At 56.2% G+C, this 26,293-nt stretch overlaps 12 protein-coding genes across 12 annotated transcripts; 6 read left to right on the top strand and 6 right to left on the bottom strand.

Annotated features, from left to right (window-relative positions):
* The first annotated feature begins 129 nt into the window (after positions 1-129).
* Positions 130-872, top strand: DL89DRAFT_105145 (uncharacterized protein). Its single transcript, XM_040883038.1, has one exon. The coding sequence runs from the start codon at positions 235-237 to the stop codon at positions 688-690; it is 456 nt and encodes a 151-aa protein (XP_040745405.1). The 5' UTR covers positions 130-234; the 3' UTR covers positions 691-872.
* A 562-nt stretch (positions 873-1,434) lies between these two features.
* Positions 1,435-4,109, top strand: DL89DRAFT_321124 (uncharacterized protein; the record flags this gene model as incomplete). The annotated part of the gene is made up of 2 exons (XM_040891258.1): positions 1,435-1,785; positions 1,817-4,109. 2 exons carry the CDS (start codon positions 1,435-1,437, stop codon positions 4,019-4,021), a joined length of 2,556 nt encoding a protein of 851 aa, XP_040745404.1. The 3' UTR covers positions 4,022-4,109.
* Positions 4,110-4,236: 127 nt separating this feature from the next.
* On the bottom strand, positions 4,237-4,674 carry DL89DRAFT_205610 (uncharacterized protein; the record flags this gene model as incomplete). The annotated part of the gene is made up of 1 exon (XM_040884070.1): positions 4,237-4,674. A coding segment is annotated over one exon (438 nt), but the record flags the coding sequence as incomplete, so codon positions are not given.
* Positions 4,675-5,128: 454 nt separating this feature from the next.
* DL89DRAFT_274223 (uncharacterized protein) lies at positions 5,129-6,883 on the bottom strand (the record flags this gene model as incomplete). The annotated part of the gene is made up of 4 exons (XM_040889159.1): positions 5,129-6,368; positions 6,391-6,450; positions 6,473-6,712; positions 6,825-6,883. 4 exons carry the CDS (start codon positions 6,881-6,883, stop codon positions 5,129-5,131), a joined length of 1,599 nt encoding a protein of 532 aa, XP_040745402.1.
* Positions 6,884-8,198: 1,315 nt separating this feature from the next.
* Positions 8,199-9,553, bottom strand: DL89DRAFT_265669 (branched-chain-amino-acid aminotransferase). The gene has a single exon (XM_040886771.1). The coding sequence runs from the start codon at positions 9,477-9,479 to the stop codon at positions 8,277-8,279; it is 1,203 nt and encodes a 400-aa protein (XP_040745401.1). The 5' UTR covers positions 9,480-9,553; the 3' UTR covers positions 8,199-8,276.
* A 1,167-nt stretch (positions 9,554-10,720) lies between these two features.
* On the top strand, positions 10,721-12,972 carry DL89DRAFT_321121 (glycosyltransferase family 39 protein; the record flags this gene model as incomplete). Its single annotated transcript, XM_040891257.1, has 2 exons — positions 10,721-12,889; positions 12,918-12,972. 2 exons carry the CDS (start codon positions 10,721-10,723, stop codon positions 12,960-12,962), a joined length of 2,214 nt encoding a protein of 737 aa, XP_040745400.1. The 3' UTR covers positions 12,963-12,972.
* A 1,048-nt stretch (positions 12,973-14,020) lies between these two features.
* Positions 14,021-15,616, top strand: DL89DRAFT_105043 (uncharacterized protein). The gene has a single exon (XM_040883036.1). The coding sequence runs from the start codon at positions 14,118-14,120 to the stop codon at positions 15,414-15,416; it is 1,299 nt and encodes a 432-aa protein (XP_040745399.1). The 5' UTR covers positions 14,021-14,117; the 3' UTR covers positions 15,417-15,616.
* Positions 15,617-15,839: 223 nt separating this feature from the next.
* Positions 15,840-18,122, top strand: DL89DRAFT_244385 (PMT-domain-containing protein; the record flags this gene model as incomplete). The annotated part of the gene is made up of 1 exon (XM_040885061.1): positions 15,840-18,122. Exon 1 carries the CDS (start codon positions 15,966-15,968, stop codon positions 18,120-18,122), a length of 2,157 nt encoding a protein of 718 aa, XP_040745398.1. The 5' UTR covers positions 15,840-15,965.
* Positions 18,123-18,252: 130 nt separating this feature from the next.
* Positions 18,253-18,558, bottom strand: DL89DRAFT_221086 (uncharacterized protein; the record flags this gene model as incomplete). The annotated part of the gene is made up of 1 exon (XM_040884491.1): positions 18,253-18,558. One exon carries the CDS (start codon positions 18,556-18,558, stop codon positions 18,253-18,255), a length of 306 nt encoding a protein of 101 aa, XP_040745397.1.
* A 301-nt stretch (positions 18,559-18,859) lies between these two features.
* Positions 18,860-19,561, bottom strand: DL89DRAFT_105046 (HIT-like protein). Its single transcript, XM_040883037.1, has one exon. The coding sequence runs from the start codon at positions 19,452-19,454 to the stop codon at positions 18,981-18,983; it is 474 nt and encodes a 157-aa protein (XP_040745396.1). The 5' UTR covers positions 19,455-19,561; the 3' UTR covers positions 18,860-18,980.
* Positions 19,562-20,001: 440 nt separating this feature from the next.
* DL89DRAFT_265667 (uncharacterized protein) lies at positions 20,002-20,719 on the bottom strand. Its single transcript, XM_040886770.1, has one exon. The coding sequence runs from the start codon at positions 20,619-20,621 to the stop codon at positions 20,061-20,063; it is 561 nt and encodes a 186-aa protein (XP_040745395.1). The 5' UTR covers positions 20,622-20,719; the 3' UTR covers positions 20,002-20,060.
* A 4,725-nt stretch (positions 20,720-25,444) lies between these two features.
* On the top strand, positions 25,445-26,258 carry DL89DRAFT_265665 (uncharacterized protein; the record flags this gene model as incomplete). The annotated part of the gene is made up of 3 exons (XM_040886769.1): positions 25,445-25,837; positions 25,896-26,117; positions 26,153-26,258. Exons 1-3 carry the CDS (start codon positions 25,780-25,782, stop codon positions 26,254-26,256), a joined length of 384 nt encoding a protein of 127 aa, XP_040745394.1. The 5' UTR covers positions 25,445-25,779.
* Between the last annotated feature and the right edge of the window lie 35 nt (positions 26,259-26,293).

Raw genomic sequence — 26,293 nt, 5'->3', positions numbered from 1 at the left:
CAAAAAAGGAGCGTGCATTGCTAGATGATACCTGCCAACACAGAAAGTACAACGAGTATGAAGAGTTGGTTTTAATGGCATCCCTGGCGGCCATTGACGCTGGTCGAAGATTCTCGGCTTTACTTTCTTGAGCACCGTGATGAGATACTCAGCAAAAATGCCAGTCTACCACCACCGCAGCTGGAACGCACGACGGCCGACTATGATTACAAGCCGCTGCTTTTGGATTTTATTATGCCTACGTTCCTCGGCAAAGGGTGCCCTGCAATACAGCTTTCTGTGCTGGAACAGATCAGTACTGACGAGGAACCATCTGCATCAAATAGCCAAAGCTCCCACACCGACAAATATGATCTTCCTGTTGGCCAAGACTACTTGCGGATGGGTAAGCCACAGGGCGCTACAAAGTACGAGGACCTTTGCCACAGCGTAGTGGATCCCGAGTTGAATACGGGTTTGGGGCTGACGCATCGGTTCTTCAATGTGCAAGATGTCACAATAATTCATCGGTTGGGCGAAAACCCTAGTGTACATAGGGAGGGCTTCCACAACCCAGCATTCCATGTGCTATCTCCCGGCGATGGTGGGTCTGGTGATGGAGGTAATGAACTGGGCGATGGAGGCGATGGTCCTGGCAGCGGTGTCAAGTCCGATGATGGAGGTGATGGAGAAAAGTTAAGATGGCGGTGATGATCAGCTAAGTACTGGCTTGGGCGCTCCTAGTTCAACCGGCACTATCCAATAACACTGATCAGGCAAGTGGGTCTAGCGAATCCAACTCACAGAAGGCCGCGGAAGGAGTAAACCCCGGTACCAGTGGCTCAGACAATATCGCAGAATCCACAATACAGGACAAGCTGTCCTCTTTTTCAGCATCGGCAATAGAGCAATCCAGGGTGGAGGAGGGCTGCGTGGGCCGAAAAGGGCAAGGGCCCCGAATACTAGGCGCATCTATTGGTTACATGCCTGTGGATATACAATCCTCTGGCATTATCATCTACGATGAACATAGCTAAATGCGGAAATCCACCGGCATTACTTTTGCGCAATATCATCACACAGTTTCCACCTGGTACATACATGGGACTCTTCGGTCAATTCTGCAGTGGGCAGCTGGCGGTTCGCAGTCTGAAACGGTCACGGATCTGCTGCTGCCCGCTGATTCCGAATCAGCGCGAGATTTGGGGGCTGATGCGTGTTCGGTGTGGTCAGAAGCGGCAAAGTCATTTGCGCACATACATTTTTCCCTTTCCAGCTTGCGTCAACTTGGAATTCGCTGCTTCCTTCTTTCGACACGTTTACTTCTTGGTCTCTCTACAAGCTGCATTCCACGACAAAATTTTCCCTTACGTCCACACTCTCCTTTTCGTCGCCTAGTACTTTTAGAAGAATCTATTAATCCAACGACAAATCTCGAAGATTAATTTTAACAAGATGGACGGCAACACGAACGCGCAGCTGAACAACCTGTTCCAGCTCTTCAGTCAGGCGGAGCAGTCAGCACGGAGACAGAGCGAGCAGAACGTGTACGTGGCAGGAGGGCAGGACGCGCAGTATCTGCGTAGCTCAACGTACGAAAGTACGCCGTCAGCCAACACCAGCACGCAGTCAGTGGCAGGGTCAACTCCACAGATGGCGCAGAAGGAAATAAGCCTCAGTTTGCTGCAGACGCTGCTCAAGACACAGCAACAGCAGCAGCCGGCAGCGGCGACAACAGCGCAGGGCCCAATGTCAGTCGCTGAGCTCGAAAAGTCGTTGGCTCAGGCAGCAGGTGCCCAGATGTTCGTGCCCCCACCCCCAGGCGTCAATGCCCCAGGCGTCTATTCCTCAGCAGGTGCCGACGGCAAAGGCATTCAGTCCTATTGAGCAGCTTAAGCGCATGGCGGCGGCCCAGAACTTCAGCGTGGGAGGTGGGCGGGCAGAGCAGCAGGCGACGTCGGTGACCAGTGACCCAGAGCCGCTGGCAGCATCAATGATTACGTCGCCATCAAGCATGAACAGCAGCCCGTCGGTGAAGGCGGCATCGGTGCCCCTGGCAGCGAGCACATCACAGCAGTCGGGGCGCAAGAAGCCACGCGTCAACGTGCTGAACATCGACGCTAAGCGCATCAAGGCGCGGGGAACACCTGAGAGCACGCCGATTTCGATGCTGCAGCAGCCAGCGCGGTTCAAGCCCGGACGGCTCGTGGCGGTGAGCCGCGACTACATCTGCTACGCGGTGCGCACCAAAGAGGGCGGGCGTGTGCGCATCATCCACCAGCTGCACGGGCAGCGAGCCATGATGGTGGGGCACACAAACTCCATCATCGACATGGCATTCCACCCATGCTCGGGCGAGCCGGGGCGGCCGCAGGTGCTGGCATCGGTGGGCAAGGACAACCGGCTCATTGTGTGGTCAGTGGGGCCGGTGGACGACGAGAACGGATCGGTTGAGGGAGCCATTGACTACGAGCCATTCATCAATGTCGACTCTGGTGGCGATGCCCGGTTCAGTAGCGTGGCATGGCGGCCGTCAGCGCATGCTAATACGCTGGAGCTGGTGGTCAGCACCGACAAGGGCTTTATGCTGGTCAAGGCGCCAATGCCAGCGGCGGAGGGCGAGCGTGCTGAGCCGGTCCCTGGCGACCAGCTCCACATTATGCCGGTGCTGACGGACAGCCCCGTGACTGCAGTTGCGTGCGGCGGCACACGGTGGGTGTTTGTGGCCTTTGCCGACAAGACCGTGCAGCTGTACGACGTCTCACATACATGGGAGACGAGCTCGACACCATACACGCTGGTGGGCGAGGTCGCTCAGTGCAGCCATCCAGTGGACACGCTCTACTACATCGAACCGACAACAGCGTCGGACAAGGCCGGTCACATCCTGGCCGGGTACTCAATGAACCGGCACCTGCAGCTCTGGTGGCTCGGGTCCCGCGCTGGCGAGAGCGCGCTGATCCATGCAGTCAACTTTGTTGGTATGCCACACCGCCCATCACATGGGTTCGTCAGTGTAGCGTACGAGCCGCAAGCGCGGATTGTGGTGGGCGCGGCTAGCAATGCCCCATCAGTGATTTTCTCAATGAAGGTCAGCGGCCACGGGTCCAGCATGCACCTGAACTTCCCGCAGGGCCAGGCATTGGCTGAGGACCAGGCCACGCTCAGCATGGCTGCTGCGTATGAGGGCGACGCCGGGCTCAGCGTCTATGCGGTGCACACGCGCCTGGTGCAGCAGCTGCAGATCCAGGGCATCCGGGCCACCGACTACGAGCCGATGCCGGATCCCGCCGACTCGTATGCAGCCCGGCAGCTGGAGACTGGCAGCGAGAAGGAGCAGGAGGATATCAGCCTGGAGGTCGACCGGATCGTCGACCGCGTCAACTCAATTGATATTGACAGAGATACAGGCATGGGCAGCGAGCTGGTTCCAGAGGCCAGTCCAAGCGTGCCCGACACCTTCAGCATACAGCCGCCGCAACTGCCCCAGCCGCCGCAGGAGCTGCTATCAGCCAGATCGCCGCAGGCCACGCCCAGCTCGGGCATTGCCAAGCAGGAGCTCGCAGCTGAGATCCGCACGGCCGTGAACGAGTCCATTGCTGCGCAGCACATCCCGGCACAGGTCTCGGCAGCAGTCGCCAGCGCATTGCCTACCGCCAGTCTGCAGCTGAGCCCGGAGGCCGAGCAGCAGCTGGTCGACAAGATCAGCGCGGTAGTGGAGCGCAAGGTCGTCCAGGACATGGCGGGGCTGATGGAGGCCACGCTGATTCCTGCATACAGCCGCGCAACCACCGCCATGTTCGAGCAGATGAAGTCTACGTTCGAGGCTGGTCTGCAGGAGTGGTGGATGCGGTTTGCCCAAGTCATGCCGCCGCCGCCGCCGCCGATTGCCACGCCACTGGCGCATGCTTCGGTGCCGCAGCAGCCGCCCATGCCGCCGCCACCACAGGGCTTCTCGCAGCCACCGGTGATGTCGCCGGTTAATGCCAACTACCTGGAGTCGCTGAAGAACCTGCTGAACGGACAGAAGCCCAAGCAGTAGGGCCTTGTTCAACTAGAATCTTCGTAGCATGAGAAAACCAGGCATACTTTACTAGGTTGGAAAATTCGTGTAAAGAGAAACGAAAAAAAGGCAGTTTTCTTTATTCACTTGTCCTTGCGGGTCTCAGCAGCCGGCTGCTCCGTCTCTGCGGGGGCGGCCGAGCTGGTCGACGCATTGCTGGCAGCCGGGGCGCCGCCGAACGGCGACTCGGGCACCCAGGGCCGGGCAAGGCTGTCGGTAGCGGGCTTTCCCAGCACATGCACCTGGAACAGCGGGCTCTTGACAAAGTTGAACAGCGGCAGGATGCTCTGCAGAATCAGCGGCTGGATGTACCCGAACTTGAAGTGCATGAACAGCACAATCACAATCGTGAACAGCGATGACTTCTGCAGCTTGGCGACCTCCTGCAGATCGTACTTCACATTCGTCGTCTCTATGCGCTGCCCGCTGCTACCCGTTGCCGTGTCGTCGTACTCGAGCGCCGTCGTGTCGTTCTTTTGCGTGATCTTCTGCTTGATCACAAACGTCATGCCCAGCAGCACCAGCGTCCCGATGGCGTACATGCTGCGGATGTAGAGCGCGTACTCGGGGTTCTCCAGCCCGAACCGCTTGACGAGGTGCATGGTACCGAAGATGATACCCATCTGGATAATCTATAGGGGCGTAACAGGGAAAGGAGAGGGGTTTAGCGGGATAGCTCATTTCTCGCTCATCTGCCTAATTTGACACGCGTCGCTGTCCTGCTCACGCACAGCGTGGTTCGTACCTGTCCCTGAAGCGCCGACATGGTGAAGCTCTGTAGTAGTCCTTGTGCAAAAGAGGGGAAAAGTAGCTTTGCTGAAGCAGAGAAGAGAGGCAAAAGGCTGGGCAAAAAAATTCAAGCGAGCAGAACCATTCAGAACTCAATCGTGTAAAAGAGATTTGCGATTATTATTGGCGCTCGCTTTCCGCTGTGCATCGGGGGAGAGACGCAAGCAATCGTCCCGCGGTTTCCCACACGTTTGCAACTTTTGGTCCTGTGCCGCACGGCCCTTGGCGGGCCAATTGAGGCGCTCCAGCAACAGGGGTTTATTAGAAGCCAGACTCTACTAGAAGGCGCTCGCTCTTTCACATGGCGATCTCCTTGAGCAACGCGTCGTCCGGGTTCAGTGCCCGGAACAGGTCGTAGTTGAACTTGCCGCCGTCGTCGACCAGGCGCTGGCACATCTTGTCGATGGCAATGACGCTGAGCACGGTCTGGATGTAGGCGTCGATCAGGTCGTCGATGCCAATGCCGAGCTGGTTAAAGTCCTTGCGGTCCATCAGCAGCAGGCGCTGCGACTCGGTGGTCCACGACCCGTCCGGATGCTTGACCGACAGGTTCGTCCCCAGCATGCCCCACGACGTGGCCGTCGGGTCATCGCTCAGGTTGCTCACCAGCGGCATGCGCGCGCGCCGGGCGTACAGGCTGACGGGCCGGAACCCGTCCGAGGCTGCCGAGACCATCATGCGGATGTCGCTGACAAAGATGTTGTTCTTCTTGTTGGGCATGGTTCCCACGTGGTAGAAGCACCCGTCGTGCGTGGTGCTGGACCACGACGCGTTGCCAACCAGGCTCTGCACAATAAACTTGTCGTACCGGTGGTCCAGCGCCATGAACGCGTCGAGGTCCGCGCGGTTGGTGATCGTCCACACGCCCTGCCCGGCGTTGCTGTACGGGTTCTTGATCACCGCGTGGCCACCCATGCTGTCGATCCACACCGGGATCTCGTCGCGCACGACGTTGTACACTGTCAGCGGCATCCGCACCGACAGGTTGTACCCCCGCATCTCCGAGTTGAAGATCTCGTACGCACGCGCTGCCATCATCTTGTTGCGCCCGCCCGCCAGACACGCAATGACCGGATTGAGGATCCGCGTGCGCGCCGAGATCGGGATCCGGTTCCACGGCCGCTGCGTCACGTACCGGAAGCATGCCCGGATCGCGTGCCAGTTGCCACCGGCGTCGCGGATCTCCATGATGTTGTCGTCGGTCCACCGCACCGGCGCATCGCTGTCGCCATCGTGGTACTCCACCAGCCACACGTGCTCGCCCGACTCCTCGGCCAGCGCCGCAGCATACCCCGACGCCTCCATGGGGTTCTTGTCGAACACGACCGCCAGCTCGCCCTCGACATCGGTCGCTGCGAGCAGGTCCTTGAACGCAGACTTGAGCACGACCCGGTACCCGCCGCACTCGTCGGTGTCTTGCAGCAGCGGCATCGATTTCTGGCCCGACGGGCACGAGTTGGTCTCGATCACGATCATCTGGTGCTGCCCCGAGTCTGTTGTGACGTTGAACAGGTCAGATCCCAGCCCACGCAAAATGCTTGGGCTTGTAGTTCAGGCACTCGCGCAGCTTGTCCTGGTTGACCTTGGGCCGCAGGTGCACGTAGCGCGCGATGAATGCGCTCGTTGCCCAGCTGGAAGAACGACGACACCAGCGGGTGGATCTGCGCGTTCAGTACTCGAGGGTAAAAGTGGTTGGCCTGCTCAAAGTCCCCTGCCATGATGAGCTGCGCGTTGTGCGTGGTGGTCTTGTGCGCGTGGTTAACCACCGCTCCACTCTCAGTGGTAGCACCACCAGCAGTGGCAGCAGCAGCAGTAGCGGCAGGGGTCGAGACAGCGGCAGCAGCAGCTGACGGAGGGAAAGGCGGGGTGGTAGCGCCCAGGCTGGCCGCGCCGACGATTGATGTCTGTGTGTCAGAGGGGTTGCGCGAGTGGCCGCTGCTGTTGGACAGGCTGCCGCCAATGAGAGTTGCAGTGTCGCCAATGTTCAGCGAACCGATGGGCGGGAGGGGAGCTGTGCCCACTGCACCCTACGTCGTCAGCTGCCTTGGCCATGCTGATTGGCACTCCGGCGGCGGATGCGGCACCTTGCTGCGAACGTGCTGTCTGGGACTACGTGACAGGATGCAGAAAGAGGTAGGGAAATAAGCCATTGGAGATTTGCGCTGGTTGGGCAGTATATGGCGGACAAATATAATCCCTCCTTTTAGGCCAGGAAATGTAGCGATATTATCAGTCACTCTGAAAAGAGGAAAATAAACCGAGCGAGATGTTGGTTGTCGCAGGCGTGACGCACAGCCTTGCGTTTCCTTTTCTTTCCCGCGGTCCGTAGTGGGCAAATCCTACTCGCCTGAAATGTTTGCCTCTATTGCTGGGCGCGAAGGAGGCATGAACGAGACAGACAGAAAGTGCACGCATGTACAACCGACAGCAGCACAAGGGCTTGGGGTTTGATTCCTGCGATAGGGAGCTGATAGCAGCGGCTCTGAACACCGATGGGCACTAGGTACTTACCATCTTGTAGTTTGTATGTGTATGTGTGCTTGTAAGACGGGATAGAGTGGGAAAAATGGTCTGGGGAGGGCAAGAAAATGTTGAAAGAAAAGATTTGGATGGAGGGGAGGACTGCCAGAATTATTGCCAGGTCCCGGCTGCTCCGTTTTATTTCCAGACTGCTGTGCGCAGCTGGGCAGCAGCGTCCAGCAGACTCCCCCGGGCAAAATAAAATAATGCCCTAGCATTAATGCTCGGGATTTTTGCGTTCCCCCACTTGGCCGATAGCACCTGGCACCTGGCTATCACCAGCAGGCATGATTTGGCAGCTTTGTTTTCCTGGCGACAATGCTTAGCTGCTTTGCGCGCTCTTTGCCACTCTTTGCCACTCTCTCTGATTTTCTTTTTTCTGTGGAGCGACGGGCTGGTGTGCTCACGCATACATGCAGCCTTTTTCAGTATTTCCGTTTCAGGCTTTCCCAACTGGGACCGGTGCATTTCAATCCACAAAGATAAAGCATGTGCCTGGCTAGCTGCCCACCTGCCGCCGGTTGTTTTTCTCTTTTGCTGCGAGTGCCGCGCGGGAAAGGGCGCCGTTGATTTTTCGGGCACAGGGCAAGGAGCAGGGGAGGGCAGTCAGATGCAGCACGCACATTGTCGCGAAAAGTATTTGCTAGATTATCGTGGGCCCGCTACTGCTGCTGCTGCCACCGCAAAGGGATTGGTTCCAATTATGCCGTGCAGCAGCTGGACTGATCAACCAGCCTCAGGCACAGTTTCTAAAACCGCCTGCACGTGGCAGGGACTGCCTAATTTGAGCCGGTGTTTCTACTCACAAATCACCGCCATCGCCAATACATTATGCACATGCAGTGACATGCCGCATGTATTTCGACCGCATATGTGCTGATTCCGGATTTATATAATCAAACATGCAACTACTCTCTCGCCTCCGTTAGTCGACCAGCACCGACCAGTCCGACTCAATCTCGCCGTACTGGATGCCAGTCAGCGTGTCGTAGACACGGGCGGCCAGCGGGCCAGCCTGCGACTCGGGCTTGGCCGGGTCAAGCGGGATGACGTAGTCCTTGCCCTGGAAGTGGATGCGGTTGACCGGGGTGACAACGCACGCAGTACCGGCACCAAACACCTCGAGCAGGCGGCCCTCGTCGCTGGCCTTGGCAACCTGCTTCATGTTGACCTTGCGCTCCGACACCTTGATGCCGCCCCAGCTGCGAGCGAGCTCCAGAATCGAGTCACGGGTGACACCCGGCAGGATAGTGCCGTCGAGCGGCGGCGTAACGAGCTCCAGCTCGCCCTGCTCGTTCTTCCAGTACACAAACAGGTTCATGGTTCCAACCTCCATGAGCTCGTGGTCCTCGCCGATGGTCCACAGGATCTGCTGGTACCCCTTCTTCTCGGCTGCGGCCTGCGGGGCCACCGACGGCGCGTAGTTGGCACCCAGCTTGCGGTTGCCGACGCCTCCGGGCCACGCGCGCACGTTCGTCTCGTCGCAGTACAGGCTGACGGCCTTGAAGCCGGTCGGGAAGTAGGGCCCGCAGGGCGAGGTGATGACAAAGAGCTTGGCGCTGTTGGCCGCATGCACGCCTAATGTGTTCTCAGTGGCGATGACGGTCGGGCGGATGTACAGCGAATAGCCCTTGCCGTCGGGAACCCAGCGCTGGTCCGTGCGCACCAGCTCCTTGATGCATTCAATGGCCTCGGCGCCGTCGAACTGCGGCAGGTACAGCCGCTCGACGCTCGAATTCATCCGCGTCATGTTCTTGTCCGGCCGGAACAGCCGGATGTTGCCCTTGGCATCACGGTACGCCTTCAGGCCCTCAAAGCACTCGAACGCATAGTGCAGCACCGACGCCGACGGGTCGATCGACAGCGGGCCGTACGGAATGATCTGCGGCTTCTGCCACCCGCCCTTGCGCGTCCAGTCGACAGTCAGCATGTGGTCCGAGAACGTGTGGCCAAACAACAGCTTCTCCTTGGCCACGAGCGGCTTCGGCTCGGTGGTCAGCGTCTTCTGGATAGCTGCGGACTGGATGTTGGGCAGCGCCGACGAGCTAGCCACCTTGCCCGTATTGTGTAACAAGCGTGCGCCGATGGTGTTGTAGCGAGTAGCCAGGCGTAGTAACGAAGGAGCCATGGTATCAGGTGATGAAAAAGAGAGGATTCCTTGTTAGTAAAATAAACGAGAGCAGGTGGGAGAAGTGGTGGCAGTAGTGGAAGGCAGAGGGGGCGCGGCTGGAAGCGGCGGCGTCCTTTTATACGCAAAAAAGTGGCCGTTCCAAGAAGGCAGGAGCAGCTACCATCAAGATTGTGAGTCAAACTCTTAACCCGTCACTATCGGGAAAAACGATCTACCCGGGGTGCTTGCTCGCCTGCACCACGGCAGCACGCTCCCAGGGTCAGCGGCTCCGCTGGCCCTCTTTGGCCCTGATTCCAGCAACTGCAAGCGGTGGAGGCACGCAGCGGCCAGGTGTTTGGCCGCACATTTGTTGCAAAGGAATGGCCAGCCGTTCCATGCGGATATGCCCATGTGAAGCCCGTGAGTGTGGGAAACTCTGTGACGGTGGGAAAACGGCTGATCTTTTACGTACAACACCAGCTCCAGAGGGGCGCTATGGCGCCGCCCAGACTGGCAAATGCACGGCAAGGCGCATGCACGGAAGAAAGCTACCACCCATGCATGTCTGAGAAGTAGATTGCAAGTTTCCCGGTATAATGTGGAAGCACTGCGATGGAATTGCATTCATAATCAAGCCTTACCTGGTAGTGTCTGCAGATGTGTGCGAAGCGACAGGCATCTTGTATCTCTGGTAGCCGGAAAATAGTGAGAACCTCTTGATAGCGAAGCGGAAAACAAAGAGGCAGGGGTCTGGCCCGTGGATGGAGCAAGGCGGCCGTCTTAAATGGCTCATAACACTATGAGACTGGCCACCGCCTGTGTGACCCAAGCAGCAGAGCGAGCCGGGCTCGCAGGTCTGGCTACGTGGGAACGCGCACCGAAAACTTTCCCCTTATGCTCACAAATCTGCGTAGAAGGAACGAGTAAGGCAGAAGATAGTCAATCCGTTTTGCGGACACACCCGTCCGTCGTGGGAACCAGGTGTCGCTTTTGACTCGTCTGACCATGGCAGAGCCGAGTGTCTGCCCGATCGGTTCATCAGGCTGGGATCGAAGCATTCTTAATCAGAGGCGTAATCGGCAATCACCCTGGGTGTGGGGAAATCAGCTAAAAATATCGGACTGCATGCGCTCATCGGCCACACGGTGCAATTGTATAACCTCGCCTTTACTCGTGCTCATCTAGCAAATTCCCCCTCCTCCTCCTTCTCCCTTGACGACTTCTCCCTCTCCTTTGACCTTCTGTTATTTGCTTCAGCCATGGGAAAGAGCAAGAACGGCGGCAGCGACGCTAGCGACAAGCAGCAGCCGGCTCCGCTCACCAGCGACTCGAAAACAGCGGATCGCAGCTTTGCAGCGTACCCTGTGCCGTCGAAACTGGCGGCTTCATCCAGTACTCCGTACCAGCGCAACAGCTGGCTGACCAGCGTCGATGGCCCGGCAATGGCGGTGCTGACGGTTCTGTGCGCGGTCACGCGGCTGTACCAGATCGGCAAGCGGGCGACCGTGACGTGGGATGAATCTCACTTTGGCAAGTTTGGCGCATATTACCTGAACCGCACGTTCTATCACGACGTGCATCCGCCGCTGGCCAAGATGCTGATTGGGTTCTCGGAGTTCCTGGCCGGCCACAACGGCACGTTCAACTTCAAGGGCGACTACCCCAGCTATGTCAACTACAAGTTTATGCGCATGTTCACAGCGATGTTTGGCATTGGGCTGGCGCCGCTGGCCTACCTGACGTGTCTGCAGCTCAACATGTCGCGCAAGATGTGCACCTTGGCGGCGCTGTTTGTGATCCTGGACAACGGGCTGTGTGTGATGAGCCGGTTTATTCTGCTGGACGAGCCTCTGCTGTTCTTCACGGCGGCCTCGCTGTGCTCCATCGCTGGATTCCAGAACAGCCGCCATAAGGCGTTTTCGTGTGCGTGGTGGCGCTGGCTCTTGCTGACTGGTGCGTCGCTGGGCTGCGTGTCGAGCTCCAAGTGGGTCGGGTTCCTGGCAGTTGCGCTGGTGGGTCTGTACACGATCGAGGAGCTGTTCAACATGTACACCGAGTTCGTGCCGGTCAAGACCGTCGCCAAGCACTTTATTGCGCGTGTTGTCGGGCTGATTGCTGTGCCGCTGGTCATCTACCTTGCATGCTTCAAAATCCACTTCACGGTGCTAAACAAGACTGGACCTGGCGATGCCACGATGCCGCCTGCATTCCAGGCGCGTCTGCGCGGCAGCCCGCTGAGCTCGCAGCCGTTCGAGATCATGTATGGCTCAGAGCTGAACCTGCGCTCAATGCACCCTGGCTCGGGACTCTTGCACTCGCATCCGCACAAGTACCCGGAGGGCTCGCAGCAGCAGCAGATTACGTGCTACGGACACAAGGACTCGAACAACAACTTTGTTCTGGTGAAGCCGGCTGGGCAGGAGTTCAACTACACGGCAGAGCCGCTGGTTGCGGTGCGTGACGGCGATATCGTGCGGCTGCAGCACAAGCAGACCAAGGCCATGCTTCATTCACATCGGGCACACAAAGCCCCGATTACCACGCGGGATTTTGAGGTCACGGCGTACGGCAAGCCTCAGTGGAAGGACCCAAACAACGACTGGCGCATCGAGATTGTCAAGGAGGAGAGCACAGTGCAGGACAAGAACCTGCACACGATCACCACGCAGTTCCGTCTGCGCCATGCCAAGATCGGATGTCTGCTGACTGCGGCTGCCGTCAAGCTGCCCTCGTGGGGCTTCCGCCAGACCGAGGTGTCGTGCAGCCCGGCCAACAACCTGAATGCGCCGGCTAGCCTGTGGGTGGTCGAGAAGCACATCAACAAGCGTGTGCCCAGCGTCGACATGCGGCCCAGGGTGCGCTCGAGCTTCCTTAGGGATTTTGTGCGGCTCAACATCGAGATGGCGCGCTCCAACAATGCGCTGGTTCCGGACCACGACAAGTACAACCACCTGGAGAGCGGACCGATCACGTGGCCGTTCCTGGTGTATCCGATGCGCATGCTCGGATCGTGGAAGAAGGGCGACATCAAGTACTACGAGATCGGCAACCCTGTGCTGTGGTGGTCGTCGACTCTGGCCTGCCTGCTATTCCCGCTGCAGCTGGCATACTATGCGGCGCGCCGTATGCGCGGATGCAGCGACTGGGCATCACCCGAGGAGGAGCTGCACTTTTGGAATGTCAGCAAGCTGCTGTGGGGCGGCTGGGCCCTCCACTATCTGCCGTTCTTCCTGATGGGGCGCGTCACCTACATCCACCACTACCTGCCAGCCCTGTACTTTGCGCTGCTGTTCCTGGCGTTCCAGATCGACCAGTTCAGCAAGCGGTGGTTTGGCGGCAAGCTGGCGACCGGCATCCAGTTTGTGTGGGCGCTTGTGGCGGTGTCGGTGTTCTACTGGTTTGCACCGCTGACGTTCGGGATATACCGGGTCGATGGACGACCTGCCGTACCGCCAGTGGCTGCCGACGTGGAACATCTACAAGGATCCGTTCGCGCTATAGAATTTTCTTTACTTCAAATAGACTTTTTATATCCTGAACCGATTCTGTTTTGGTGTTTCGGTCGTGGTCCAGCATCGTGCACGAATGATCGGCAACTACTCGTGGTGAACTAGCGGGCAGGCTCGTGCGATGCTGGTTAGGTCACAGCCTTTTCTTTTCTTTTCTCCAACCCATCTGAATTCAACCACCTTTCTATTTTTTTTTAGCGAAATGGGCGACACTGACGAGGGACTGCGGCGTCGTCGCCAGCAGGAACCACTCATGCAACAATACTCTGACTCGGAAGGTGAGAGTGTCAAGGACGACCAACCTGAAGCCAAAAGGCCCACGGTTGGCAGCTCTGCGGGACACAGCGACGTGAACGAGTTCACATCCTCGGACCGGATTGTGTCTCTGCTGCTGACAGCTGTCTGTGCTTTCACACGGCTGTACCAGATCGGGCGGCGCAACCTGGTATCTTGGGATGAAACACATTTTGGCAAGTTTGGAGCATTCTACGTCAACCGCACGTTCTATCACGACGTGCATCCGCCGCTGGCGAAAATGTTAGTAGGGCTGTCCGAGTACATCAGCGGGCACAACGGCTCGTTTGCGTATAAGCTGGGGACGACGTATCCGGAGCACGTAAACTATGTGTTCCAAGCGGTCGTTCGTGGCCCTGATGGGCGTGATGCTGGTGCCGTTTGCGTACCGCACATGTCGGTTTCTGCGGTTCAGCCGCGGGTTTGCAGCGATGGCAGCGAGCTTTATGATTTTTGACAACGCACTGTGCGTGATGAGCCGGTTTATCCTGCTGGACCAGCCGCTGCTGTGCTTCACGGCCATGTCGCTGCTGGGGTATGCGGCGTTTGCGGCACAGCGGGGGCAGGCATTTAGCCTGGCATGGTGGCGGTGGCTGGTGTTTACGGGAGTATCGCTGGGACTCGTTATCAGCTCCGAAGTGGGTAGGGCTGTTTGTCATTGCGCTGGATCGGTCTGTGCACCATCGAGGAGTTGTTTGGGCTGTATAGCGACCGGACTACCGATGCAGCGACGCAGATCAAACACTGGGTAGCTCGCGCCGTGTGTCTGATTGCCATTCCAGTGGCCATTTACCTGGCCTGCTTCAAGGCGCACTTTACCATCCTCAGTACACGCGGCACAGGCGACTTCAAGATGCCGTCGGCATTCCAGGCGCGGCAGCAGAACAGCGTGGTGGCATTGCAGCCGCACGAGGTCGCGTATGGGTCGCAGGTCACGCTGCGGTCGCATCTGCCTGGGTTCGGGCTGATCCACGCGAACGAGTCGCTGCGGTTTCCCGACAAGGGCATGCAGCAGATAGCCGGCGGCATGGCAGGCAAGCAGGCGTTCAACTGGTGGCAGATCACGTCGCTCAACGGCACATGGGAGAACTCGACGTCGCCGGTGCAGCATGTCAATGACGGCGATCTGATCCGGCTTGTGCATGTGGGTACGGTCCATTACCTGCGCACGGGCCGCGAGACGCCCTACTACATGGGATGGGACCGGCGCATGTTCCTTGACGGCAACGCGACCAAGTCGAATATCTGGGACGCCTGGCGCGTCGAGATTGTCGACGAGGAGAGCCCACTGGAGAAGTCGCATCTGCGGACGGTGACAACGACCTTCCGGCTGTACAATGTGATATCGGGGTGTCTGCTGCAGGCGACGCAGTCGCGGCTGCCGGCGTGGGGCAGGCGGATGAGCGAGCTGATCTGCACGCAGGCGAACACGACCAGGTCGGAGAGCACGCTGTGGAACATCGAGCAGGTGCGGGACAGGCGGTTTGCGCGGGCGGACTTTTCGAAGCTGGTGAAGCGGCGGCTGGTGCGCGACACCATTTGGCTGAACCGTGAGATGTCGCTGTCGAACAATGCGCTGATTCCGGACCACGACCGGTACAAGACCACCGAGAGCGAGCCGTGGTCGTGGCCGCTGCTGCTGTATCCGATGCGGCTGGTGTCGTGGGCTAAGGACTCGATCAAGTACTACGAGATCGGCAATCCTGTGCTGTGGTGGACATCGTCATTCACGTGTCTGTTGTTCCCGCTGCAGCTGCTGTACTGGTTTGTGCGGCGGCAGCGGCATATCCAGGACTGGAGCGACCCGGCCGAGTATGCGGCGTTCTGGGACACTGGCAAGCTGCTGTGGGGCGGCTGGGCGCTGCACTACCTGCCGTTCTTCCTGATGGGCCGTGTCACGTATCTGCACCACTACCTGCCGGCGCTGTACTTTGCGCTGCTGCTGCTGGCGTTCGAGATCCAGTGCTTTGCCAGGTGGTTCCTGCCCAAGCCGCTGCATCTGGCGGCGGTGCTGGCTGGGATCGGCGTGGCCGCGGGCGTGTTTGTGCTGTTTTCGCCCTTCACCTTTGGCTGGGACAAGCCGGCCAAGGACCTGGCGTACCTGCAATGGCTGCCGACGTGGAATGTGTACGAGGACAGGCACCTTCTCTAAGCACCATTGGGATTTTTCCTACTGCCCAGCATTTTCAAGAGTTCTGGCTTCATCCCCAATCAACTTCTGTCAACGTCAAGGAAGAAAAATGTGCGGGGGTCGCGGCAATGATATCTGCTACTGCAGCCGATACGGCATTGCGGGTGAAAGGGCAGTTGCGTGCTGGTTTGGCGGAGTCTAACTTCTTGCGTGCCGACCGCCGCTGGCAGGACAGTGGGTTGAGTGGTTCCAGCATGACGATGGGGGCCAAAACTGGTGGTGATACGTAGTGTGCCAGCTGTGCAACTCGACGCCATCCTTTTCTCCTCAACCTCTTCCTCTACCTTCGCACCTATTTTTATTCTCATTCCCGCCGCGCTATTCTATTCTAGTTTACAGATTAAGGATTTTTTTAACGAAATGAGTCTGTTCCAGGAGAAACCTCGCAAGGCATCTCCGACGCAGGGCAAGCAGAAACCTTCGCGCGAGGCATCGGGCAGCCCTGCAAAGTCGGCGCTGTTTGCTTCTGACGACGAGGGCGACGACACCGACGTCGATGAAGCGGCGCCGATGGCCAGCAAGACCGGCGGTAAGGCTAGGGTCGTTGGCAGTGGGCAGCACGACCAGTGGTGGCAGCGCAACCAGGAGCTGCTGAACCCGGTGGTGCTGACGATTCTGTCGGCGATGACGCGGTTCTACCGGATCGGAAAAAGCAACTTTGTGGTGTGGGACGAAGCACATTTCGGCAAGTTTGGCGCGCACTACGTCAACCATACATTCTACCACGACGTTCATCCGCCGCTGGCAAAGATGCTGGTGGGACTGTCGGAGATCCTGACGGGCTTCGACGGGTCGTTTAGGTTCCCGTCGGGCGAGACGTACCCGGAGAACGTCAACTACAGGTTCCTGCGCATCTTTAATGCCAGCTTCGGCGTGCCATTGGCGCCGTTTGCATACGTGACGCTGCGCAACCTCGGGTGCTCGATGAACGCGGCGTTGCTGGGCGGACTGCTGGTCTGCTTTGACAATGCGCTGTGCACTATCAGCCGGTTCATTCTTCTGGACGCCATGCTGCTGTGCTTCACGGCCATGAGCGCCATGTGTCTGTCGGGCGTCTACAAGCACCGCAAGCAGCCGTTTACCGTGCCCTGGTACAAGTGGATGTTCATGACCGGCGTGTCGCTGGGCCTGGTCACTAGCTCAAAGTGGGTCGGGTTCTTTGCCGTGGCGCTAGTCGGGCTGTATACGGTCTACGAGCTGTACGATTTGCTGGAGCTTCCGGAGACCCGGCCCAGCAACTATCTGATGCACTGGCTTGTGCGCGGCGCCGCCCTGATCGTGATCCCAGTGACCATCTACCTGGCCTGCTTCAAGGTGCATTTTGCGCTGCTGTACAAGTCGGGCCCAGGCGATGCCGAGATGGACTCGCTGTTCCAGGCGAACCTGCAGGGCACCAACCTGCAGAACCAACCGCTGGACGTTGCATTTGGCTCCAAGGTGACGATCAAGAATGCGCTGCAGGGCGTCGGTCTGCTGCATTCGCACGTGGACCAGTACCCGGGCGGCTCGCAGCAGCAGCAGATCACCTGCTACAGCCACAAGGACTCGAACAACGACTGGATCCTGAAAAAGGTGCACGGTCAGACCTACGGCAACACCAGCGAGACCGTCGAGTTCATCAAGAACGGCGACATCGTGCGGCTGGTGCATGAGCGCACGACGCGCAACCTGCACTCGCACCAGGTCAAGGCCCACGTGGCGAAGCGCGAGTGGGAGGTGACCGGCTACGGCATGGACAGCAAGTGGAACGACCCGAACGACCACTGGCGCGTCGAGGTGGTGCAGGATCTGTCGCACAGCAACCCGAACAAGCACCTGCGCACACTGGCGTCGCGGTTCCGTCTGCGCCACGTGCAACAAGGCTGTCTCTTGCGTGCTTCGGGCAAGTCGCTGCCGCAGTGGGGGTGGAAGCAGGCCGAGATTGTGTGTGACCGCAGCGGCAAAATCGACGACAACTCGGTCTGGAACATCGAGAACCATGTCAACCCGCTGCTGCCCAATGCCCGGCCCGGCGAGCTGCGCAGCTCGTTCCTGCGCGACTTTGTGCGGCTCAACAAGGCCATGGCGCGCACCAACAATGCCTTGCTGCCGGACCCCGACAAGTTCGACTCGCTGACGTCGGCGCCCTACGAGTGGCCCATCATGCGCCTGGGTCTGCGCATGTGCGGGTGGAACGACAACCGCGTCAAGTTCTGGCTCACTGGAAACCCGGTCGTCTGGTGGCTCAGTTCCCTGGCCGTCTTTATCGCCGGCCCCATCCAGATCCTGTACTTCGCCATCCGCAGCCAGCGCGGAATCGACGACTTCAACGGCAACCCTGGCGCGCTTGAGAACTACGCACTGGTCTCGGCCATTCTGTGGGGCGGCTGGGCTTTGCACTACCTGCCGTTCTTCATTATGGGCAGAGTCACCTATCTGCACCACTACTTCCCAGCCGTGTACTTTGCCGCCATGTACCTGGCCTTCTTGCTCGAGTGGAACGCCGCCCGTCTCTCGGGCTCTGTGACCTCGCGTATGAACAAGACCGTGCTGGCCGTGCTTGGACTCGCCGCCATTGCCAACTTTATGTTCTTTGCTCCGTTCACCTTCGGCTTCGACTACCCGGCCAAGGAGCTGGCGAACCGCAAGTGGATCTCTACCTGGAACATTTACGACGGCCACGACTAGAACCCCTTGCATGTTTCACATGAATGCTACCCTGTCCGACATCATATCATGCCGATTATTTTTGGGAAACTGAAAAGCGATAAATTCAACCAAAATATACAGAAAGAAATGTCGCAGGTGGGGCTATTGCTCAAATCGCCTTGGCGCACGAGCTGCACGCGCCCTTGATCATCTTGCGCCCGAACGGCACATAGCTCGCCGAGTACCACGCCAGCGCGCAGAACTGGCAAATCGCCATCACCAGACACAGCACCGGGATGCCCCACGCAAACGCTACCACAAACGTCAGCACCAGCAGCACAATATACACGATGAACGCCGTCAGCCGCACCGGCTGCGTCGCCATCTTCAGCTGCCGCTTAAACCCAATCAGGAACCCCATCCCGAACAAAGATATCACGTTGCCCAGCGAATAGCACACCGCAAACCCCGCCATGTTGCTCGAGAATATAAGCACCGTGCCCAGCACACTGAGCACCAGCCCGATTACAAAGCACGCCCCAAACGCCATGTACCGCTCCGAGCGCGAGAGCTTGAATAGCCCTGGGTCGTCGCTCATCGGGTCCTCCACGCCGAACCGGCTGCCGGCCTGCTGTACGTTGAATGGCAAGGACATCTGTGAGATTCGCTGAAGCTAATTTCAAAAAGAAGAAAAATGAAATGCAAGTTGTATGGCAGTGGGAAAAGAAAAAGAACAGTCGCGGTTGCGCCAAGCACGGCAGCTAGAAATAGTACGCTCTAAAGAAACTCCTTTGCAGCGATTTGATTAGCGCGTCCACCCTTTTAAGCCAAGGATCATCAAGTAGAAATTGGAAAATGGCTAGGCTGCCAGTATAATCTGCAAATAGAGAAAAAAAATTACAGGCTGCTGCTCTTCATGGCTGCGCACAGCGACTCTTGGTACAGCTTGTCCCTGATGGCATTGGCCACGCCCTTCAGCTCCTCCATCGGCACGTAGTTCTTGGGCCAGCCGACCCGCAGGCCCTGGCGCGGCTTGGGCTTCGGCACCAGGTGATAGTGGACATGCGGCACTTGCTGGTAAATAAGCGACCCGTTGCGCTGCAGGATGTCGTAGCTTTCAAGCCCCATCGCCAGTGCGATTCTCTTCGCCACCAGCATCACGTCCATGAGGTACATGTCCGGCAGCTCGTGCATGCGGTCGGCATGGCGCTTGGGCACAATCTGGATGTGGCCCTCGGACAGCGGGTGGATGTCGAGGAATGACGTCGTCAGAGTGGTTTCGAGGATCTTGCATGACTGCGTCTCGCCCTTGATGATGTCACAGAACGTGCAGTCGGCGTGGAACGGCGAAGGAGTAAGAGAAACAAGCATTCTTAGTTATAGAGAAAAGCGGTGAGGAGGAAAAATGTGGATGGCAAACAGAAGGGTGACGATGGGTCAGCTTTTTATGTTGTAACCACAGGCTAAACCAAGGCTGCGGATTATTTTCTCCCTAATCTGGCTGCGCAAAAAATCATAATTGTCAGTGAAGGTGTGAGCCACAATTTGTACCCATGTATTTTCTCTGCACGATGGCGTCAGCGTGGTTCAACTTGCAGCGCCAGCTTGAGCGCCAGAGCGGCTTCGGCCATTCCAGTGGCATGGGCAGCTTGCCGTCGGCGCGCCAGGCGGGCACCCCGGCTTCATGGCTCGGCCAGCAAAGGGTTACCCTTGATATGCAGCTGACTGGCGCTTAGCTTTATTTTGTTTCTTTTAGTTTCTCTGCTGCAATCCATGTTTTCCACATTGAACGTGCATCTTCCAAGCATCCACACCATGTGCATCATCACCATGAATATCACCGTATGCCTCAGACATGTACATGCTGCTATGCATGTTTACTCACGGCGTGCATACGATCACCACCGCCTTTCCATGGCCAATAATGCTGCTATTTGAAAGAAACAAGAAGAAAAAGTAAAGTGGATGGGTGGAAGACTAGCGGTGCCTGGGCACCTTGTGATGGGGGACATGCTGCTCAGTAGAAGACCCGCTAACATCGGAGCGGTCAGACAGTCTGCGCTTCTCACGAGCCAGCATCTGTTTGCCGTGCTGGTCAACCATCGTCTGCACACTTCCGTCCCTCAGCCTGAGGAGCTCCTTCATGATCGGATCGGTGTCTTCGCCGCTGTAAACAAAGGAAATAAACTCGAGGCGATATCCAAGCAGATCCTCCACGATGATGCCGCAGTCGAGAACCTTGGGAATCAGACAGGCGCTCTGTGCATCCTCAATGCCGCCAATGGTACCCCATGTGGGACTAGACTTGGGATACCAGGAAAGTAGGAGCAACTTCTTGATTCTGTCTACGTTTGAGATAATGAGCGTGTTCAGCGGCCCGAAGATGGTGGTGTCACCAGGCTTGTGACATGGGAATTGAAGAAAGTAGTCCTGAATAGAATCAGAGGCATCGATAAGAGTATCAACATTCACTGGCTGCGCATAGCGAGATGCGAAATTGGAGTCGGTATCTACTGGCGCACGATGAGTGAGTCTCATACTTGACAGCTCATCATACCAGTTGCAGAACCTCCCAAAGTGCTCTGTCTGTAGAAGGTGAAACGCCAGTGGTGTAATCAGGCTGATGAGCGTGTCCTTGTTGGTATCCACGAGCGAGCCAAGCACAGCACGCAGGAGTCTGCCACGAGTAAAGACATACAGCGTGACATTGAAGTCGTCGTCGATGTACAGTGCTGGGATAAACGCGCGAGTAAATTGGACTGCCCACATACCGCGCACACAGGCACACATCTTCTCCATATCCTTGCCCTCGCTGGAGTCGTTGATTAAACCATGTCCTGAAATAGCCACTAGCATGTAGATATCAGGCAGCGTAAGCATGAAGCGACGATTTTCATCCACACTGGCCCGGTCAGGGTAGCCGACAAGAAGACCAGGCATCAGCTCAGTGTCGAAGATGGAGCGCCAGTCGTGGTTGATGATGTCAAAAGGTAACACATGTGGAGCTAGCTCGTCCATGACCAAGTGGAGGTACCTGTCAATGAAGCGCACGAGCTCACGCCTGGTGCCTGTGTCAGACGCAAACCACATGCCCTTGAGGACGTCCCTGGCACAAATCTTGTCGGCAAGCTTGGCTATAGCAGTGCCATGCGGTGCCAGAAACTCGCGAAACTTTTCCAGGAGGCCAAGGGAATCAAACATGCTTTGAAGGTCCACATCCACCGTTGCGTTGCGCACGTCTGACTCCCACTGGCTTTTCATTTCAGACGTTGGTTTCTTGCCGATTTCGGTGACGAGAAGACTGGGCTTCGGCCTATTCAGCCTAACTGGCGAAACATTCTCTTCGTCTGTCAGATATGGATCGCGCCAAGGATCATCTTGCATGGCAATATAATCGTCGCTTAGTGTCATTGCAAAAGTAGTGGAGTAATGAAGACTGGCGGTGAACTAGGTCTGGTGAGAAGAAAAGCGCTTTTGCTGCTGCGCAACAAACGGCCAGCCTCTATATGCTTTTACTTTGCCTCACCAATAGGTTTTCATCAGGCTCTTTTTTTTAGTATCAAAGCCATCCAGCGGCCACACCGATTATCCAAGCTTAGTCGACGAAAATACCCAAATCGATCAAACAGTGGCACTCTAATCACCCCTATCACATCAGCTAAATTTGGATCTGTCTGCGGCTTCGGCAACAAGCTTCTGACTTAGGCAGTAATGTGCCCGCGCTCCAGTGCGCTTCTTGTACAATGACTAGACAAAGTCCCTAACATCATTCATGGCTTTACCAGGTGATATCACCCCATCTCGAATATCGCTGCCCTCTATTGCTATGATGTGTGATAGATATTCTATTAAAAATTAGGGGATGATATAGACCACATAATACTCACCGCAGACGCCATGTTTGCCCTTTGGACGTTGATAGTGATGCAGCGTATCATCCACGGCTTTTTGCTGTGACACATTGTCTCTTGAGCAATACGTTCACAATCTAGTAGTTGGCACTATATTGCACCTTGCATCCATTTTGGTCTAGGCAGAAGCATTAGAGGGAGCATCTTGTCTTTCAAAGTGATACCTTCTAATTTAAATGCTCACCAACCAGCCATACCGATTCACATCTGTGTTGGCTGTCCTAGTTACTGTCACTGCCCCCAACTCAGCCTATCTTCATATACCCTTGTACTCTGTCAATACGACAAGAGCAGGGGGTAATCTGGGCTTGGGATATAGATCGTTCACCAGTACCGCATAGTGAGGCATGATGCAGTTTAGTTAATTTTCCATGTGCTCAAGTAGTGACTTGTATACCTTACATCTAGTATTGTTGGGCGCCCACCATGGTTGCCCCTGACGTCGACATGTCAGCCAAATCAGGTGACGGCAAGCCGGGCGCTCAACTATACGACTGATAACTAGACAAACGACTCAAGCGCACATGCACAGCGGGACAAACACCTGGTAAATGCCGTGCACCGACTGGGGTAAACATTGACGTCAATACTGCAGCCAATGGCTATGTTCTGTAGCAGGTGGGTTATGAATAGACTTCCATACAGGTTATATTCCAAAATTTAAAACTAGCTGAAGAAAAATCTGGTAACGTGCTGGTATATATCCCGCACATAAGTATGATTCTGGATCCATGTCTATACTGCTGTTTTTCGCCGAAGGCAGACGCCAGTGCCAATGGCAGCGCCTAAAACCAAGCTTGTGATAACAGAGGCTTCTGTCCAGCTGTGAACAATGAAAGCGCCGACATATATCAGCAGGCAAATAATAGCAGCTATCATCCTGACATGTTGTTTCGATCAAACTCATATCGAAAGCAGCTGTATCAGGCTGGGTATATATATCATCGCCTACAGTTCACAGGTACCTCTTTTGTTTCTATTTTTCCTGAAGTAAAAATTCTTTGAAACACGCTAAACATAATCTTCTTGTTACAGCCACCACAAGAACATTTTCGACCAGCTAGGCCGAGTTGAACTTTGCCAAACTGGTGGGGCTCTCATGATACTAGCCAGCCACTGCAGTACAATTCTGAATAGTGAAGGATGATGAAAGATTAACTGTTAACCTAGGAGATGGCTGGTTATCGGGTATATGGAAAAACAACTTTTCAAATATGGCTGAGTGAAAGAAGGAAAGCTGATTTTCTGCCTGGGTCTTTGTACATATGCGTTTCAGCCTTGTCCATGGTGCCGCATGGGGATTCCTGATCCCGAATGTAAACACCAATGATTCCATCACCTCTCACACGTTGATGGATTTAGTTTAGATCGGTCCTTACTGGAATACCTCAACCTTGTTCTCCTTTTTGGTCTTGTAGACGGATTCCTTATAAATGTATCCCTCCATTTATTCTACTCTTCCTTCTACACACATACCAAACGAGCACCACGCAGAGTTTATAGAACACACCGTTGCATTTTCAACAATCTTAAGGCTACCAGAATCCTCATGGCGGATACTATTCGACCATCGACACCGGCTTACGTTACTCCCTTTCGACAGAATGATGAGCGGCATCATGGGACCCGGCGCGTCCCACTAGCAGAGGATGCTTCTCATACGTATGGAACGATGGACATTAGGGATTTGTTCGAAGAGATTGGTTATGAGCAACAGTTTTTAGCATTCGAACATAATCACGCAGAGCTCATCGACAATATCGCGCGATTCATTTCCAATGAGGATTTTTTCCCTCATGAATGGGCAACTGCCCTTCGTGGATATGGCCGCCGCCAGGTTTCAGAGAGGCAGGTTGCTGCTTGTTTTCTGAGGTTGCTACGACTTTTGAATGGAGACGGCTTTGATGTGCCTGCAAATCCAGCCGTGGAGACACCTCCCGAATACCCCAGAAGTGACCAGTCTCCAGAGGCTACTGCTGCCTGGGCCGATTATCATGCCAGAGTTGAGCGTAGAGATGAGACTATCGGACGTCTTCAAGAATTGAGAGCGTTGCTTCCAGATATCACTGCTGGCCTGCAACAGCTTTTACCGGACGGACGGTACGTGGTAGAGGATCACCAAGATCATGCAGTCCATGGTTCACTGCTCAAACCAGACCTGGTTGTGTTAGGACAGTCCGCCTCGCGGCGAAGGGCAGAACATGCAGTATCAGACATGGGTGAATATCTATTTTACAGCGGAGGTTAAGCGAGGGGTAATTGGGACTGCAAAATCCACATTTGGAGCGCCAGATAACGACGATTTTAAGCAAATATGTGAGTACGGATATGTTGTACTTGATAACCAGCCAACACGCAGATTCGCAGTGGATCTTGTTAACTTGGGGAATGAGTGGTTATCGAATATATGGAAAAATAACTTCTCAAAGTGACTGAGGGGAAGAAGGAAGGCTGGTCGTCTGTCTGGGCTTTTGTACGTATGCGTTTCGGCCTTATCTATGGTGGCGCAGGGGACTCCAGACCTCAAATGTCAACAGATCTTCTTGTCCATTGGGATCAGATCGATCTCATCTTATTTCTGCCAAGACGGGTTGCTCGTGCTGATATTGGGCATTGGACGCATTATCCAAGGGGTATGCTAGCTCGAACAATCTGTATCCTTACATTCATCCTATCACGGGAGTTCCGTGAGCGTTGCTTCTTCATGCCTACAGCCAGCCAAACAGCTGGTTTTCGTTTTACTCGCCATCCACAGGATGATCAAACCCACCCACTACCTCTACAGGTGACGCCATTAACTGACGGAGACGAGTGGGCTGCCGGCGATATCCGTTTTACTGACCAGGTTGCTCCTCGCACTGCTCTGACGGGTGTACAGAACATTCTCCTGCGCACTGTACACACCGAGAATGGTTTGCAAACAGCATATGTGTGTAGCCTTACGTGGGCTCCTGAGAACAGCCTGGCAGAAGGCGCAGTTCTCCTTGCTCTGGTCCACCACCAGGACCTGTACGACCCAGACGATGCAAATGCAGATCATGTTCCCGGTTTGCCGACAGTTCTCATTTCTGGTGTCGTAGATCGATTCGACAGTTCGCGTCTCGAAGTTGTCATCTATACAGATCCGGGTGTCCCTATCATGGAGTTCCTGACGGGCGTTCAGCAGGCCGAGCGCGAGCGTGCGGCAGTGCCAGAGAATGAGCGTGTACCAACACCTGAGCACGTGGTGACATGTGCGGATGTGACCGCAGCAGTCATCAACCAGGTAGGTGGACTGGTTGTCTTTGGATTCCAACGGGGGATCATTCATCGGGCAATCCACCCAAAATGGATATACATCCACGTTGGTGACGACAGGAAGAATATCGGCCCACCTCCTTGGCTGGTATGCGGCCCGGGCATCGCTGGGATGATACCCTCACTGCAGCTGATGCGGTAGCACGTTGGGGTATCAATCTCCAACAGATCCTTCAACCGCACGCCGCTGCATCGACTGCGAGAGCAGCGCTGGAGTTTTCGAGTCCGGCAGTCTTGAATGGATTATGCCGGTCCGGACGGTGGTGGATGAGCTGACTGGGCTCCTGCTTGCGACGGCTTGGAGTGTCGCTTCATTGAGCTACACTCCGCCGTTATCGATATCAACCGCGCCTCCCCAGGGATTTGAGTCGTTTTCAAACACGTCGGCGGCTGCTGTTCGTGCAGTCTGCCTTTGTTCAGACTATTCATTCATCGCCTACGGAGGACTTGCTGGAGCAGATTATACGACACGAGCAACGCTCTGCCATATGCGCACAGGTCTGTATGGTGAGCACATCGATGTTCCCTATGCCTTTGCAGCTTTGAGTATACCGCCCATGCTTCCCGGATCTCCTGCTACTGCCACCAAACATCCGGTCCCTAGAGTTGGTTTTGGACGCTCCAACTAGTGACCGCATTCGGCAAATGTACCCCGGCCATGGCGCACAGCCAGCTGCCCTGCCCGTTGGCGATGGCGATGGACCAGCGGTTATCCCTCCTGCAGGCGGTGATGGTGGACAGGCGGCTGCCCCGCCCTATGACGACAACAATCAGCCAGCTGCCGCCCCCACTGGCGATGATGATGGACCACCAGGCTATTCTTCCTGTGGCTGGTGAGGATAGACAAGCAGCTGACCCCAGCTATTCCTACCCAAACTAGGAGTGGTCGGGTGTCCCGTCCACCAGCACGCTTCACGTATAGGCGCGATGGTCGGCACGCCGATGATGGCAGAAGACATGGGTAATAAATTCCGCATTCTTTTATATGTATCAACTACCGAA

Source organism: Linderina pennispora (assembly GCF_002104995.1).
Source record: "Linderina pennispora strain ATCC 12442 chromosome Unknown DL89scaffold_3, whole genome shotgun sequence".
Taxonomy (NCBI): Eukaryota; Fungi; Kickxellomycota; class Kickxellomycetes; order Kickxellales; family Kickxellaceae; genus Linderina; species Linderina pennispora.
Note: the sequence above shows the minus strand (reverse complement) of the source record. Positions and strands in the feature narration are given on the sequence as shown.

What these genes read in the sequence shown, in the direction of transcription:
- DL89DRAFT_105043 (XM_040883036.1), top strand. Translation starts at nt 14,118, where the DNA reads ATGCCGTCGGCATTCCAGGCGCGGCAGCAGAACAGCGTGGTGGCATTG.
- DL89DRAFT_105145 (XM_040883038.1), top strand. Translation starts at nt 235, where the DNA reads ATGCCTACGTTCCTCGGCAAAGGGTGCCCTGCAATACAGCTTTCTGTG.
- DL89DRAFT_265667 (XM_040886770.1), bottom strand. Translation starts at nt 20,621, where the DNA reads ATGAGACTCACTCATCGTGCGCCAGTAGATACCGACTCCAATTTCGCA.
- DL89DRAFT_265669 (XM_040886771.1), bottom strand. Translation starts at nt 9,479, where the DNA reads ATGGCTCCTTCGTTACTACGCCTGGCTACTCGCTACAACACCATCGGC.
- DL89DRAFT_105046 (XM_040883037.1), bottom strand. Translation starts at nt 19,454, where the DNA reads ATGCTTGTTTCTCTTACTCCTTCGCCGTTCCACGCCGACTGCACGTTC.